We start from the raw sequence: 14777 nt of genomic DNA on the forward strand, positions 1-14777 counted from the left end.
ATCAAATATTTTATGTAATTTGTAGGTATATTATGAGACATTACATATTTGTTCTGATTCTTCTGGTTGTTTTTAATGCAGGCCAAAAGAGATTAGATAGGATATGCTACTAGAAAACAAAACTCTCACACTTGCAATCAGTTTTTGAGGCTTTTAATGGGTTAGTTACAGTGAATAGTCCATGCACTTTATCACACTGCTGACAAACTTTCATTTAATACATGATGTCTCTAATTTGGTTGGATAATTTGGTGCAGCAATTTGGCTGTACACGTCTATTAATATTATCTTGGATATTACTTGGAATGACTTTGCATTTAAACCAATGCTATTTGACATGCTAAATTAAATTTAAACATTCCACATCGAGTACAGTAAAGTCTTTGTAGTCCTATCTTTTAAAAGGTGCTTATGTACCCATACAGCTATAGCCTCATCCATATAAACAGAGTTCCAAGAACAAAATAGCAAATGCTCAAATTTGCTATTTTGCAAATGCTCTGCTGTTAAGCAGAGCTTCTCTTCTGAGGCAATAAGCAGTTACACTCCATCTATGCATGCAAAACTTCCATTCACATCAGTGAGGTAACAGGCACACCAAGAGAGAATTCAGCCATTTGTGATATGACGGCTCCTGTTCAAACATCCTCCACTGGTCTTTACAAAAAACTCTAAAATTCATCAGATTTATGAGTCCAACTGAAGTTTCAGCTTCAAGAGCTTGACTGCAATGTTACCTGTGCTGCCCCAGTGTCCGATTAATTTTATTGTCATCTAGAAAATCCAGCGGTCCCAAAGAACCAGCAATTTTGAAGGTTATACACAATAAACTTAAAGAAAAAAAAAATTAAAAAGGGAGTAGAGGAAGATGGAGGTGACTCAGCCTCAGCAGTGGCTATTACTGTGAACAGGTCAATAGGAAAAATAAAAATTGAGGTGCTTTGGTATTATATATTTTCTAAATAAAGCAATAGTCTCAAGAGAACAGAAAATACAAACTGCCATATGAATAGAAACAATCTCCTCAGTTTCTTATGACCAGTAACCCATCGTTCCCAGCTTCCCTCACGACAAAACAACTCGCCATATACCGCACTAACAACAGAGCTAGCTAAGAGGCAGAATGTTTTCACAGGTTTGTGAAACTAGTTTTCTAACAGAAACTTACTAGTCTGAAAAGTAACACTCTGGAAATTGCACTGGGATTTCATCCTTCCTTCCTTTAATCATTTTCCATATGGAAATGTGCCTAATGTATTCCTGCCCTCCAAACCTAAATCAAGTCCAGCCAGCAAAGCAATGTTCTCTATGTCATACTTCATCGATAACATAAGCTTCCCATATGCAGAAACAAATTCTCATCTCAGTGACACTAGCGTCTCAACAGTAGGTGCCTTTTCAGCAATGTAACTATCGTGACTGTTGTTCATACAGTGGTATAAACATCTAAGCTCCTAAAAAATTAAAAATTACAGCCTAGTTAACATTGTTATGCCAATAAAACTGTTTTAGTGGCAACAAGGTTCATTCTTAATTTAAAAATAATAAGAGAGATTTTAATTTGTTCTCTTGTTATGTTCTTTGATTAACACTTGCGCAGTGTTCTGACTTCATACAGAATGCTATCCCAAAGGCAACAAAACTGCATTGAAATTTCTGTCTGGAACTCAGTAAACAACATCATTTCTGATAATCAAAAAGGAATGTAATTCACCCCTTCAACTGTGCTGCTTTTGCAGTCTCAGTAAAATTTTTAAGTAATGAGAAGTATTTTGCCCATAGAAGCAGCAATTACAATTGAGTATGATGAATAATAGCATAATTTCAATCATGGCTGCTTTTCAGAGTAGAATCACACTAGAACAGATAACCTACACAGCAGGCAATGAGACCCCTGAAAACAACAAATCAAACCAACCAACAATTGTTCAAAACACTTGGCTTAGTTTATTCCCAAATACAAACTCTTGTGTCTCCGCATGAATTAGAATATAATTATCACTACATACACCAAGGTACGTTGAGGGAAATACACTATGAAGTCAAACCCATGTAACAGAGTTGGGGAAAAGGTGTAAAATCTTCAGAAAGCATAACACACACCCCCCCTGTTATTTTCAAACGTAGTGGTTATAAATGTAAGGGAGCAAAAGCATTGCCCAATGCAAATAATGCCACTATATCCTGTTGCACTCAGCCCTGACCTGCAGCAACCCTGCTGCTCTGGTTACTATGCCTCTGTGTTACAGCCTTTAATCACACAGGAAGAGGTTAAACTAGAGGTACGGGTTTATGAGAAGGACAAACATCCATGCAAGACAAGGCTTACACCACCACCCATTTTCAACGACCAACTCCATGTGGCCAAGGGGAAAGAGCAGCACATTAACTTGTCAACTCTTCAGGTCCCGTTTGTTCTGCTCACATGGGGCGACCGGCAGCAGTAAACCATTAGTTGCAAAAGCACACTCGTGAACAGCCCATGAGCATGGGCTGGTGCCGAACACTGTGTAAGGTTATGCAACTGCACTCACTCACCACACACACGGCCGTGGGGAGGAGCAGGTCCTGCGCAGAACCATAAAAATGTTTGGGAAGAACAGAGGATACACTCCTGGGAAAAAAAATAGCTCTCTTACTGCTCTCCTTAGCTCCTTGGCTGACTTTTGTTTTGGTTGGTTGGGATTTTTTTTGTGCACTGGGCCAGGATGCCTGAAGAGGGATCAATAGTTGCAATACTAAAGCTGATAAATCTGAGTTCCTTATGCTTTTCATACATGTTTTATCTATGTTTAGGTAAATATAAATAACGACACTACAGGGAGCGGAGCAGGGAGAGCACAGGGACAGAAAGAGGCAAAGTACTCAGCTTTCTGCCCACATATAAACAAACACCTCTTTTTTTGTCAAAACACATGCCATTTTTGTCTTCAATAAAAATCAGCAAGATGGGAATCCTGGTAAGAAGGTCTTATATTATCTGTCCAGCCCACAATCTCCTCCCTTATGTTTTCATTTAAATCATTAGCATTCATCATACTAAGGTTTTAAAATATATATATAGTTAACGAGCAAGTTTCACTCCTCATAATAGCCTATTTCCAAATCCACATACCTTTACAATCCCATCCAAAACAATTTTTATTAATGCTGTCTCTCTGTTTTCACTGGGAGTATCTCACCCCACACACACTTTTTTTTACCATAAAGCAAGCATCACCCTGTCATCCAATTCCCTTGTTCACATGTTTTAAATTTAATAAGAATACCTGAGGTGTCAATAATCATGTTTGTCTTTCTGACAAGAATCAGAAATGGATATAAAGCTCATCCTGCATAATAACAATGTCATCTGCAGTGCTGCACCTGAACAACTTGTCAAGAAGCCTAAAGCAACCTTCTCTTTTAGTTGAAAACATATAAAGGAAACCAGACTTTTTACACTAAATTTAATAATCCAAGCAACTTGATCCAAATACTAACCAATAAACTAGTTAAAAGCTACTAGGAAAGATGCCAGGATCCCCTCTCAAATCATCAGCATCACCTTTCAAAAAATATATTTCAATTAATAAAAAAAGAAAAGAAAACAGGGGGAAAAATGTCACTATTATGTTAGATATGTATTGCTAAAATAATTAGTATTTCTCCCAGTTGCTTAAGACAGTATTACTAAAACAGTCTTAGTGGCAAAGTTGGAAAGTAATACACAGCCTAGAGCACCCTCTTTCTTTTCCAAGAGGAGTTTCAGGGAAATATTCTGTTAACATTAAGTTGTCAGTCAGTTGTCAGGAAGTCAAATAAAATAGATAACTAAGCTGTATTTAAAAAATCTAAACGTGAAAGCAGTTCAGCATAATTTAAGGGATATCCTTACACTGGTGACTAATGTGATTCTACCTTAATAAAAATATACTTACAGAGCCATCTGAAATTGTTCAAGCCATTTTTTCTTCAAGTCTTTAGTTTTGCAATAAACTTCTAAACCATTTTGACCTTGGATATGAATGAGGTAGAAGCCATAAGACCACTGCATAAAAAGATCGACAATACCAATATCATCAGTTATAGAGAAAGGAAAAGGAGAAAAAAAAAAAAAAAAAAAAAAGAAGCATTTGTACGTTCCTTAATTCCCTGATTTTGGGAACAGTAAGACCATATTATTGTGTTCACTTAGGAACAACTCACTCAAACATTTTAATTATACCAAAATAAACAGAGTTGAAATCCCTAAATATTCACTTCAGCTTACGTTTATAACATAAAACTTTGTAAATAAATTGTACATACATTTTGAACTCCTGCAAAATGTTTCAAATTGCTGATAAAAATATACATTTTATTTGAATTAGCAACAAGTATTTACCTTTTTATTTTCTTTATCTGTAGTGGGGTTATTTGTAATTTTGTATTTCTGAAGATCTATTATTTCCTTCATCTCATAATTATCACCTCTCCGTTTACAAACAATTACAGCTAGATCAAACAAGAAGATATGCCTATGAAAATAAAATATAAAGATGGTTAAAAACACTCCAGAAAGTATTTTACACACCTTTGCCTGTGGCACTTAAAATTTTGAAGGTGAACAACTAAACTACTAAATAACAGAACAAAAAACACTGGAAGTACTTTTGCTAGAGACCTACTACTTGCAAGGGACTTAGGTGATCTCAGATGATAACGTAATAGCTAACTTCCCATGAATCACTTTGCAAATTCACTTGGTAAGTGCTGGATAGGCTCTGTGAATGCACAGTGAAATGGAAAGTAATCTCGAGAATCATTGAGCCGATCTCAATCTGAAGAGAGAGTTACTCTACAAGCTTTTTAATAGCAAACACCAGAAGTCATGCCATCACCTGTCTTGCCTTGCACGTTTGTCTAACGTAGTTATCCTTATTTCCCCATCACCTTGAGGTCTTCCATACTGTAAGAGGGAATGGTTCTGAAACAGAAGTAATATGTATGATTCAATACAGCAAAAGTGTCAAGATGACAGCACATTCAAATGTTAGACCACTCACTCCTTTTACCCCAAAAAGGGATGTTTCAGGCCACTATCATCTGAACTAAATAAAATAAACAATCAGTCCACTGCATTTTTGTCTTCAAATGGGAAAATTACTAAAACACCTGAGTGACTGTACAAATACAAACCTTTAACTATGCAAGTATATTTAACTACAGACAGACCCTCAAAATATAAGAGATTTCTGTACTTAACTATTCATGTCATTCTAAAACTAGCAGAGCATTCTTATACTTAAATATTACCAGAGTACTCTAATCTCATATGAAATGGGGAAGAAATACATCTATCAATATATGTGATCAAAAATTATTTAAAACCAGTATAAATGAGAAATATCACATACCAAATTCTCTATTGATAGTTGAAACTGTCTAATTTCACGGAGTGTTTCATTATCTCTCTTCACTTCATTTACATATTGAGCCAAGTCCTAGTACATCAACAGAAAAAGGGAGGAAAAAAAACTTATCCATAACAGACCACTTTAATACATTATTTTGGCAAATTTATTTCTAATTTTATCTTTGACTTAGCTGCAGATTTAGTCATTTTTTTAAAAACATATCTATAATGTTGAAGAATTACCAATATGTATGCCTAAACAAAGAAGGAAAAAAGCCTCTGCATATCTTCAATCATATTCACAACTTTCTTCATTATATCTAATGAAACACAAATTTAGTAGCAAGAAAGAGGGAAACACATAATAAATTGTAAAAAGGGGGTGATTTTTTCTGAATTTTGTTAATGTCTTATTTTCAAGATTAAAGTTGGAAATGTAATTTATGCAGCACACTCCCAAAAAAGCAGTCAACACCATGTAATATCTGAGAATAAGACAGAAGGTAAATAAAGCATAGAGTAGAAAACACACGTAAGGCAGCTCAAAAGCAGCATGTAAGGTGTAAACATATCATAATCCTGTGTGATTATTAGGAGAGAAGAAGCTGCTACCCCAGTAGTAGGATCTCGCTCTTACTGTTGCACAGCAAAGAGAAGACATTACACAACATATTTTAAAAGGGGTTTTTAATGGGATATGCTACCTGAAGTAGCAGACTAAGATCATTATTGTCCCCTTTACCAGGACATGTATTGTACACATTTCACTAAAGCCTTTAAAATGCTCTGAACATGCTCGAGTAATAGCAACAATTTGCTGGGGCTTCTCTGTTTATGGCTAGAGATGAAGAATTGAGCAGGAGTGGTAATTGGTAAGGTCAGGGATGCTGAGATCAGCAGTTGCAAAAGGCATACTGATCTTCACAACTTGCTTTTACAGTATCCCTTCAATATGGTCACTAATTTGAAGGGTGGGAGAAAGGCACATCATCTTCCCAAGACGTTTTTAATCAGAATCTAAGAATAGCTGAAGTCATTATGCTAGCTTCCCAAATGAATCTGTGCAGGATACATTCACATCAGTCTTAAAAGGGTTAGTGTAGAAATTAAATAACCTCTTTTCTTGCTGCTAAAAGAAATCTGATGGCATAATCCTACCTAGAATTTTCTTTCTTGGGGGGCAGTACCACTTTGCTGGCAGTTTTTCCAAAGACATTTTATTTTTGAGCAGACAGACCAGGGTTTTTAGAAGCAACGCACTGGTGCTGCACAGTTACTTCTACTACACTGGCAGGAACTATTGTACAAGGATACAATGAATCAGGAGGGGAACAATGCTGCAACCTTAAGGAGAGACTCATACTTGGGTGGGGGTGAGGGGATGGTGCGTTTCTGTTTTTTAATTGACTGGTTATTTCCTGCCAGCCAGCAAGCCAGAGCCACTCTGGCTAGAGGTTTCTTCATTGCTTTATTATTTTCACCAAAAACAATGAAGCAAGCCAGTAAACAGGAGAGAAAATCTCATTTGTGAGCTGGTCTGTATTCCAGGCATTCAAAGCAGATAGTCGCATAATTTGAGACAGCTGTGTCACCCAAAACTAACTTAGTCTGACTTCAGCATCTTCTGTGGACCATACAGATTAGAGTAGGAGATACGACCTATGCCGTGTTGGCTTCTTTCCCCCTTCCCCCACAAAGGACAGAAAAAATTTCACAATTCCCGCACATGAATGTCACATTTCATGCTGTGAAGTCAACTGAAGCTGAACCGTACTTCATTTCTGAAGCTGTGCAGAGGAACACATAATATATTACCGTCCACATAAGGCAGTATAGCTACTCTATAAAGCATTTGTTTGTACCACTTGCAGGTGAATGTAGTGTGACAGATACTCCAGAATGATACTACCGCTTTCAAAGGTAAAGCCACAGAGATCACATTAAGACGACAGAAAAAAAAAAGTCTTGTAAAGAAAGACAACTGTCTTCATCTCACTTCATCTACTGACCTTGATTAGAATTGACTTACAGTGGTAGAAATATTCCTAAATTCTGGAAGTGAGGTCAACATTATTGAAACACCTGTTTTTCATCTCATTATATGACAGCAAAATGATGTAGAAGTAAACTGAAATAAGGAAGTTCCATTTCATACCCTCCACTAAAAAAAAGCACTGAACTTTTTTCCCCAGACTTGAGCAAAGCGCTCAACTATATGCTTGCCCTGACATACTCACAAAGCTCACAGTGACCTGTGAAAACATGTTTGACCTGCTGTGAAGAACATTATCTCCTCCAGGAAATACAGTTCTGAGCTACCATTTTAACTGCCAACAAAGACATAAATACTTCATTGCCATGAATACTTACCTTCATTGCATCAAGTGCCAGTTTTAGATTTGACTTCTCCATGGGATCAGTAGTGTGCTTTACCAGCTCCTGTGGACAGAGCAGTTAAGACTTTTCACTCACTGTCTGTCAGTTGCTAAATGGAAGTCGTCATTACTCATCCCCACTACAACCCCCCAAAATAAAAGAAAAAAGCCAAAACCAGAAAACACAGCCCAAGAATTCACATTTTCATCCCCATAGTGAGCAGCCTATAACTGAGTGGGGACTACTGCAAACAGGTAATTGGCAAGCGTTTAAGAAGGATTGCTGTATACCCTAAACACTGACTTTAGCTCATAATGAACCATCATTAGAAACTAATTTGGTCTGTCTAGCACTTAATACTTGCCAATCAGATCAGTACTGTACATCCATGCTGAAAGCACAGGTAAATAAGTTCATTTGCACATTACTATACAGTATATCATCCCATTCCAAAACACGCACTTGTCTGCAGAGAGGGATGTACGCTGGCAATAAAATTTCAGCTAAACTGTGCAACTGCTCAAAAGAAGTCACTGTCTCATTATAGCTAAGATAAAGCTGACTCAGAAGACATATATAAATCAAATGTAAATGTTTAAAGAATTTTTTTAGCCACTTCCCATATGGAAAATAAAGGGGTTTTTTTGGTTTTTATGAAGTGAAAAAGTAACCTCTTGGGGAAACAGGTTATTTCTTCTTTATAATTTGAGAAGAGAATTACACATTTCAGCTAACATAATAACTTGCTAAAATCCTAGGAAATGAAGAAATAAGTACTTATGATTCACATTACAATGTTAACAATTTACTGGATTTTTTTCTTCCAAAGTCTATAAATATTTTTCTTATACGATGTACATTAGTGTCACATATTAGAGCATAGTGACATATTGTGGATCATCTTTTCATAATATACAGGTTGATTATAAAATCATGACTCAGATCTCATAAGTTTTTTTAAAAAGCAGTTGTACCATTCATTTTGTTTTTTCCAATTTTCCATTGATCAAAATATTGATGATTCATTTATAGAAATACTTCAAAAAAAATTTAATATTACAGAATGTGTGTTGCTCTGCCGAATCAAAATTATGCTTCACATAATACAAGTAGTAGATCTTTTTAAAATGACATTTTACAAGCATCAGCAGGGTTGACAGTCTAATATAGTAATATATTTCTTTGCAGCTGAACTAATGAGTCTCCTGGCACAGCTATCAAATTAAATTTATAAGACTCTCCAGCCTTATTACAGGACTAACTGCAAAAGCTAACGCTTTGTGGGTTATAACAAGAAGCATTTCAAATTAAATACGGCTTTATTGTAATTTATGACAGCCAAGAAGCATCTTAAAAGTATGCTGTATAAGTATGGTCCAGCTTCCTCTTTTGGGGGTAATGGTTCACATTTCAAAGTACCATGATTATAGTCTGGTACTACTAACCATTTTAAACATACCAAGAATGAAAGGTTCAGCTACTGAGGAAACAATTGTATTTTATTCTTTTTTCCCCCGATATGCTTCAGGTCTGCAAGAAAACCTGCACTTGACTGGATTTTATTTCGTAACAAATCAGCCTCAAATCTATGGAAATGTCAACCACCTCCCTTTGATAAAGACCTTTTACCTCTCATTCTTACAATCCACTGATGATAAACAATCACAGTTTTGCTCTCAGCCCCCTTAAATTTCAAAAATAAAATACCTGGAGCAGTAGGTGATATTTTAGCACTCTCTGCATTGGAACCACTAAAAGATCCCGCAGTGTAAATTTCCCATTATTGGCCCTCTTGGAACATTCCTAGTTCAAAGCAGAAGAAAGAGTAAGATAAGAGAGTTAGAAAATAAAAATATCCAAGTGACATATATGAAAATTCAGTGATACATGGGCCTAGCAACTATACTAAATATCTTGGATATTTCAACAGCATGAGAAAGAGTAGAATAAACATCACAAAGATAACAGAAATAAGGTGTTCCATTGAACTAATAAAAAAAAAAAAGAAAAGAGACAACATTGCCTATAAGCACAGCAAAGACAGCAAATATTACACCTATCTTCAAAAAAGCAAAGAATAATCTTGGAGGCTACAGGTCAGTCAGTCTCACTTCAGCCCCTGCAAAAATTATGGAGCAAGTCCTCTTGGAAGCAATGTCTGGGCACATAAAAGGTGACTGGGAATATCCAGCATGGATTTACCACAAGTAAATCAAAGCCTGACCTACTTGACTGCTTTCCACAATGAAATGGCCAGATCGGTGAATGGGTGGGGAGAGTCTACCTTGACTTTTCCAAGGCTTTCAACATCATCTCCCACAGCATTCTGATATCCAAGTTGGCATGTTATGTTCCAGACGAATGAACTAGTAGGTGTATGAAAAACTGGCTAGATGATGAGGCTCCAAAAAAAGAGCAGAGACTAATGTTTCCTATACTACCTGAGGGACAGTTGCAAGTAGAGCTCCTCAGGGGTCTGTCCAGGGACCCCTCCCATTTAATATCTTTAGCAATGATCTGCAGGAAAAACAGAGGACACCCACAGCAATTCTGCAGATAACACCGGATTGGACGTACAGGTGACACTCTTCAGGGTATGCCCAACAGGAACCTCGCATGAAGGCAATAAGGCGAAACCAAAATCCTTCACCTGGTATGCGCTAACCAGGTACACATTAACCCAGAGGGCTGACCAGCTAGGGAGCAGCTGTGCTGGATAGGACCCAGGGGTCACGGCAGACAGCAAGCTCTGTGAGGCTGTGGACCCAGAGGTCCCTCCTGAGTGATTCTGCAATTCTGTGTTCTCAGCTGAGATGCCACGATAAACAGAAGGGTATCACTGACGATCACTTTCTGATCCTTAAACCCTAACCCTACTGATGTCAGTGACCAAACTCCATTCACTTCAGTGCCAGGATGTGTACCATGACAGCTTACATATTCATCTGATCAGAGGCTCCAAAAAAAAAAAAAAAAACCCAAAACAAAACAAAAAACCCACCAACAAAAAACAACAAAAAAAACCACCTCACATGTGAGTCCAGTTAGTTTTTCATCATAAAGCTTTTGACTTGGATGAAAGCAGGGCATACTCATAGAAACACGTGTTATACATATATATGCACACACATTTTAAAATACTGATACCTCTAACTTCAATTTAACATCTTCTTTTGTCTTCGAGATGTTGTCTAAGCACGATATCGCTATCTCCACTTGACTGCAGTACTGTCCATAAATAACCAATCTAAATCAAAGCAAGAGATAAAGAATTAAAGGAACATTTGCTTATTTAAGAACAATCCTTGATCATTTTTCACAAACACATTGTTAACAATCCTCCTTTCAAAAGTAGCAGTGCCTAAATAAGCAAGGATAGGATTTAGCCACAGACTTCAATGGGCAGCATGAATACACGGAAGAATATTCAGAATACAATTTTGATCTACCTTCGAAATTCTGTAAAATCATTTCAATTTCCTTTAATATTCACATGTATGCGCTCTGATAAATAGAGGACTCATTAAAAAGCAGCGTAACTGCTGTTGAACAGAACAGTCTGTAGTATTTACAACACCAAAGATTTCCAAGGTTGTAATGAATAAATTCTGTAACACAGGCTTAACAGGATTAATTACAGCTATCCTTTAAAGAACTTGTAGGTCACCCATCTCCAGCAGTTTCTACCGGGTTATATCCTGCGAGGTCTCGGATCAAAATAATAGTGTATGAAAACTCAAGAAATTTTCAGTAGGTGTCAAGGGCAGCAATGCTTCTTGAAGGAGCCTGGTTTTATAACAGGAGTTTCTTGCCCCTGTTTGGCATGCTTCTTTCTGCTAGTACCATTGCAAAGAGTGCTGTTTCCTTTCACTTTTTCATATACTTCTTGAGACGATTGCTTCCATGTGTTTCAAATTCCTTTTTGGGGGTTCCCATGAGCTTTCCATTGGGGTCTCCTTCTTTTTCTCTTGCCTAATCTGTACCATTCTTTTTATTTTTTCAAATTCTTTTTTCACAAGTAAAGTGATGATACTGATTTAACACTTACTACTTCTGATTACTTTTAATCACTACATGGTTAAGACACTGAATCTACATTTATCCGTTTCCTTTTTGTATAATATAAACTTGAGGTTTTCTCCTCAGTGTCCTTTGTTCCCCTTTTAGCACACATTTTAGAACTACTTTTGAAAGATAAGCATTTTCCAGAACAACTTCTTGTCCCCTTTTCCTCCTACAGCAGCAGAAAGTCTAACAGCCTGGGAAATAACTATGTCCTGCTCCAACATAAAAGCTGAGACAGAGGGTCTCTGAAGGCAAGGCTGTTTATGGGCAGCTTGGGACACACGCCTCCCTCCCTCAGAAAACAACTCTCCTGTCTAACGTTTTCCAGATGCTGCTGTCCAATTTCTCACAAGGCTGTTATTACTGCAACAATCCTCCTTCCCCATCACCATCAAGCAAATCCAATTAGCTCCCACAGGTCTTTCCTGCTCCAGTCCCAAAAGGAACTAATTTTTAACCACAACCCAAGGGTTACTTCAAGGTAGGTCAGCACTATAGCCCACAGTACAAGTGTTTTTCAGCTAAGTACCACAGGCATATCAGTTCATCTATACAGTCCAACAGCTGTTCAGTGCTGGCAAAAAAAAACAATCTGAAAAGGTGGGTAAAAAAATTGGCAATTAGCCTACAGGGCACGGCATGCTGCCACAGCTATGCTGTTATCAGCCTGGCCGTTTTTCACAGTTTGAAGGTAGAGTGTGTTTGCTTTACTGTCACACCTTTGACTGCAGGGTAGGGTAAGACTCTAGTCTCTTCTCTCTTGCAGCTGCTTTCTCTTCTTTCAAGTTATAACTGTGTCTTTTCTTTAACCTGGAATGGTCTTAATATATATCCTTGCCTTTTTTTGCACCTTGTTCCCGTTTTATATTTTATCTGTTAAACAATACAGGTACTTGCTATAAAATACCTGGGATTATTTGCATGAAAAAATGCTGTGCAAAATAAGCTATTGAAGTTTTGTTCAAAATATAGATGTTGCCTGTCTATGTAACAATACTGCCAAAACTGGAGGTAAGAAGACAGAGGGCTCATATAGCAATATGTTACATTTTGACTTCCAGGCTTAAAATACCTAACACTAGCTTAATAAGTATACTGACAAAATTCAATCCTGTTTCAGAAATATTCATCAAACAAAAATTTGGTAAAATACTTTACTGAATTGAGCATAGATTATCACAATTTAAGAGTGCATAAATCTTACCTTTCCTTGTAGTTAATAAAAATCTGATAAAGGTTCTGATCATTTTTGTTAACAATGGAATCATTGATGTCCTGTGTTAGATTCCTGTGAATTTTCACCAAATCCTTAAAAACAGTAATGAGGAGGGGGAAAGGTTTTTAAAAAACAGGACAACTTAAAGCTTTGAATATAAAAAGAAATTCTTTCATGTTAGATCCATTAATTTCAATAAATTGGAAAACAGATCATTTGAGAGTATAACCTAATTTCAAGATTTGCCACATCTTCCATATAGTGCAACAAGAAATACTAAACTCCAAGAACTACCTATTAGAGACTAATTTATTCTAGCTTGGAACGTGCACTGTTAATTCATCTTCATTTTATAATGATAATTTTAAAATTAAGCAAGTCAAGTAAATGCTTTAGTGACAAGATAAAGTAATGATTCATGTCCCTGAGCTGTGAAAAATTAGTTTTGTACATTACATTAGTCAATTAGTGATGTTCTAGTGCTAAGTTAACTGCAATCATAATGAGTTTCCCAATACAGCAGGCAACTAATGGCTGAGAGAAAGGCAAGAATATTGCAGAAGGATTTGCTCCCCGAGCATAGTAGCAACGCACCTTACTTGTTGACTATTATAGAAAAATCTGTAAGCAACTATAGATTACATCAGCCTTAATACCGTATGGATACTGTTCGAGAATTCACAAGCAATTAAGTCAAAACAGGTTAAAAAGTTTTGAAATCAGGACAACTGACCATAAGCGGTATACAGACCACTAGAATGAAAAATAGAGGACTGTTTAATAAAAAAAAAAAGCTATTGAAGATGGTCCAATACAGCAAATGATAGTACAAAAATAATACACAATATTGAGTTGTGAACTAAGTGAGAACATTCCACTTCACTCTTCTGAAAACTAAGAGTATACACAAGGTCAATCACATCACAGTTGAGGGAACAGAAACTTAAAAGAGATCAAATTCAGCTGCTAGCAATTGTATGCCCATATCTTCAGGATCTTAAGATGCAGCAGACAAAGACATTACTATAGAAATGCTTCCCAATTAATATTATTACAGGAGCACATTTTCGCAGGGGTACGCAGGGACTCAACTAAGCAACACCCCTGGAAAACAGCTTAATGCTAAGGGGACAAAATGTCTTTTTGAGCTTCTATGTCCTGATGTTAACGTCAATACAAGTTAATGAAAATTCCAAAACTTCACTATCTGTTACACATATTTCTATCTCTCTTTCCCTCTATATGTCCATATATATGTCTCAATTCAAATGTATGCATAGGTGTACATACAAATGCATCTATAGATGTGTGCACACATATAGACAGACATATATACAAATGCATATATATGTACATATATAGACATATATGTACACAGATAGACACACAAATATAGAGCCATACATATATTTTACAGGGCAGAACTTTGAAATCTGAGCCCTAATGAAAGTCACTTTCTTTAGACTGGTGAGTAGTCACTCAGGTGGTTGGTTTGGGTTTTTTTTATTTCTTAAAAACAAAATATATTTTTACATCAGCAGATGATTTCGTCCAGCAAGCATCATCTATATAAGGAATATATTATCACCCTTAAGCATCGATCCTTCACCAAAACCCTTTAACAGAGGCAAGTCCATCCTGTTCCAAGAACACCGCGTTTGCTCTCTACATCACAGTTTGCTGTAGAGCTCTGTGTAACAGCTATTTTTAGTTTAAAACAAGCTTCCACTGCCCTCAACCCTT

The 14777-nt window shown here is 36.7% G+C and overlaps 1 protein-coding gene across 1 annotated transcript in view; it reads right to left on the reverse strand.

Moving 5' to 3' along the window:
- VAV3 (vav 3 guanine nucleotide exchange factor) overlaps positions 1 to 14777 on the reverse strand; it is a 165261-nt gene that overhangs the window by 82440 nt on the left and 68044 nt on the right. Inside the window, exons 8-15 of the mRNA XM_009884919.1 lie at positions 13023 to 13126; positions 10901 to 11000; positions 9461 to 9556; positions 7748 to 7816; positions 5379 to 5465; positions 4863 to 4948; positions 4367 to 4499; positions 3921 to 4030 (exon numbers count right to left, since the gene is read on the reverse strand). Of these exons, the coding sequence (XP_009883221.1) occupies positions 3921 to 4030; positions 4367 to 4499; positions 4863 to 4948; positions 5379 to 5465; positions 7748 to 7816; positions 9461 to 9556; positions 10901 to 11000; positions 13023 to 13126 (785 nt within the window). The remainder of the gene's footprint in view (positions 1 to 3920; positions 4031 to 4366; positions 4500 to 4862; positions 4949 to 5378; positions 5466 to 7747; positions 7817 to 9460; positions 9557 to 10900; positions 11001 to 13022; positions 13127 to 14777) is intronic.

Source organism: Charadrius vociferus, unplaced genomic scaffold (genome assembly GCF_000708025.1).
Source record: "Charadrius vociferus isolate BGI_N301 unplaced genomic scaffold, ASM70802v2 scaffold163, whole genome shotgun sequence".
NCBI lineage: Eukaryota > Metazoa > Chordata > Aves > Charadriiformes > Charadriidae > Charadrius > Charadrius vociferus.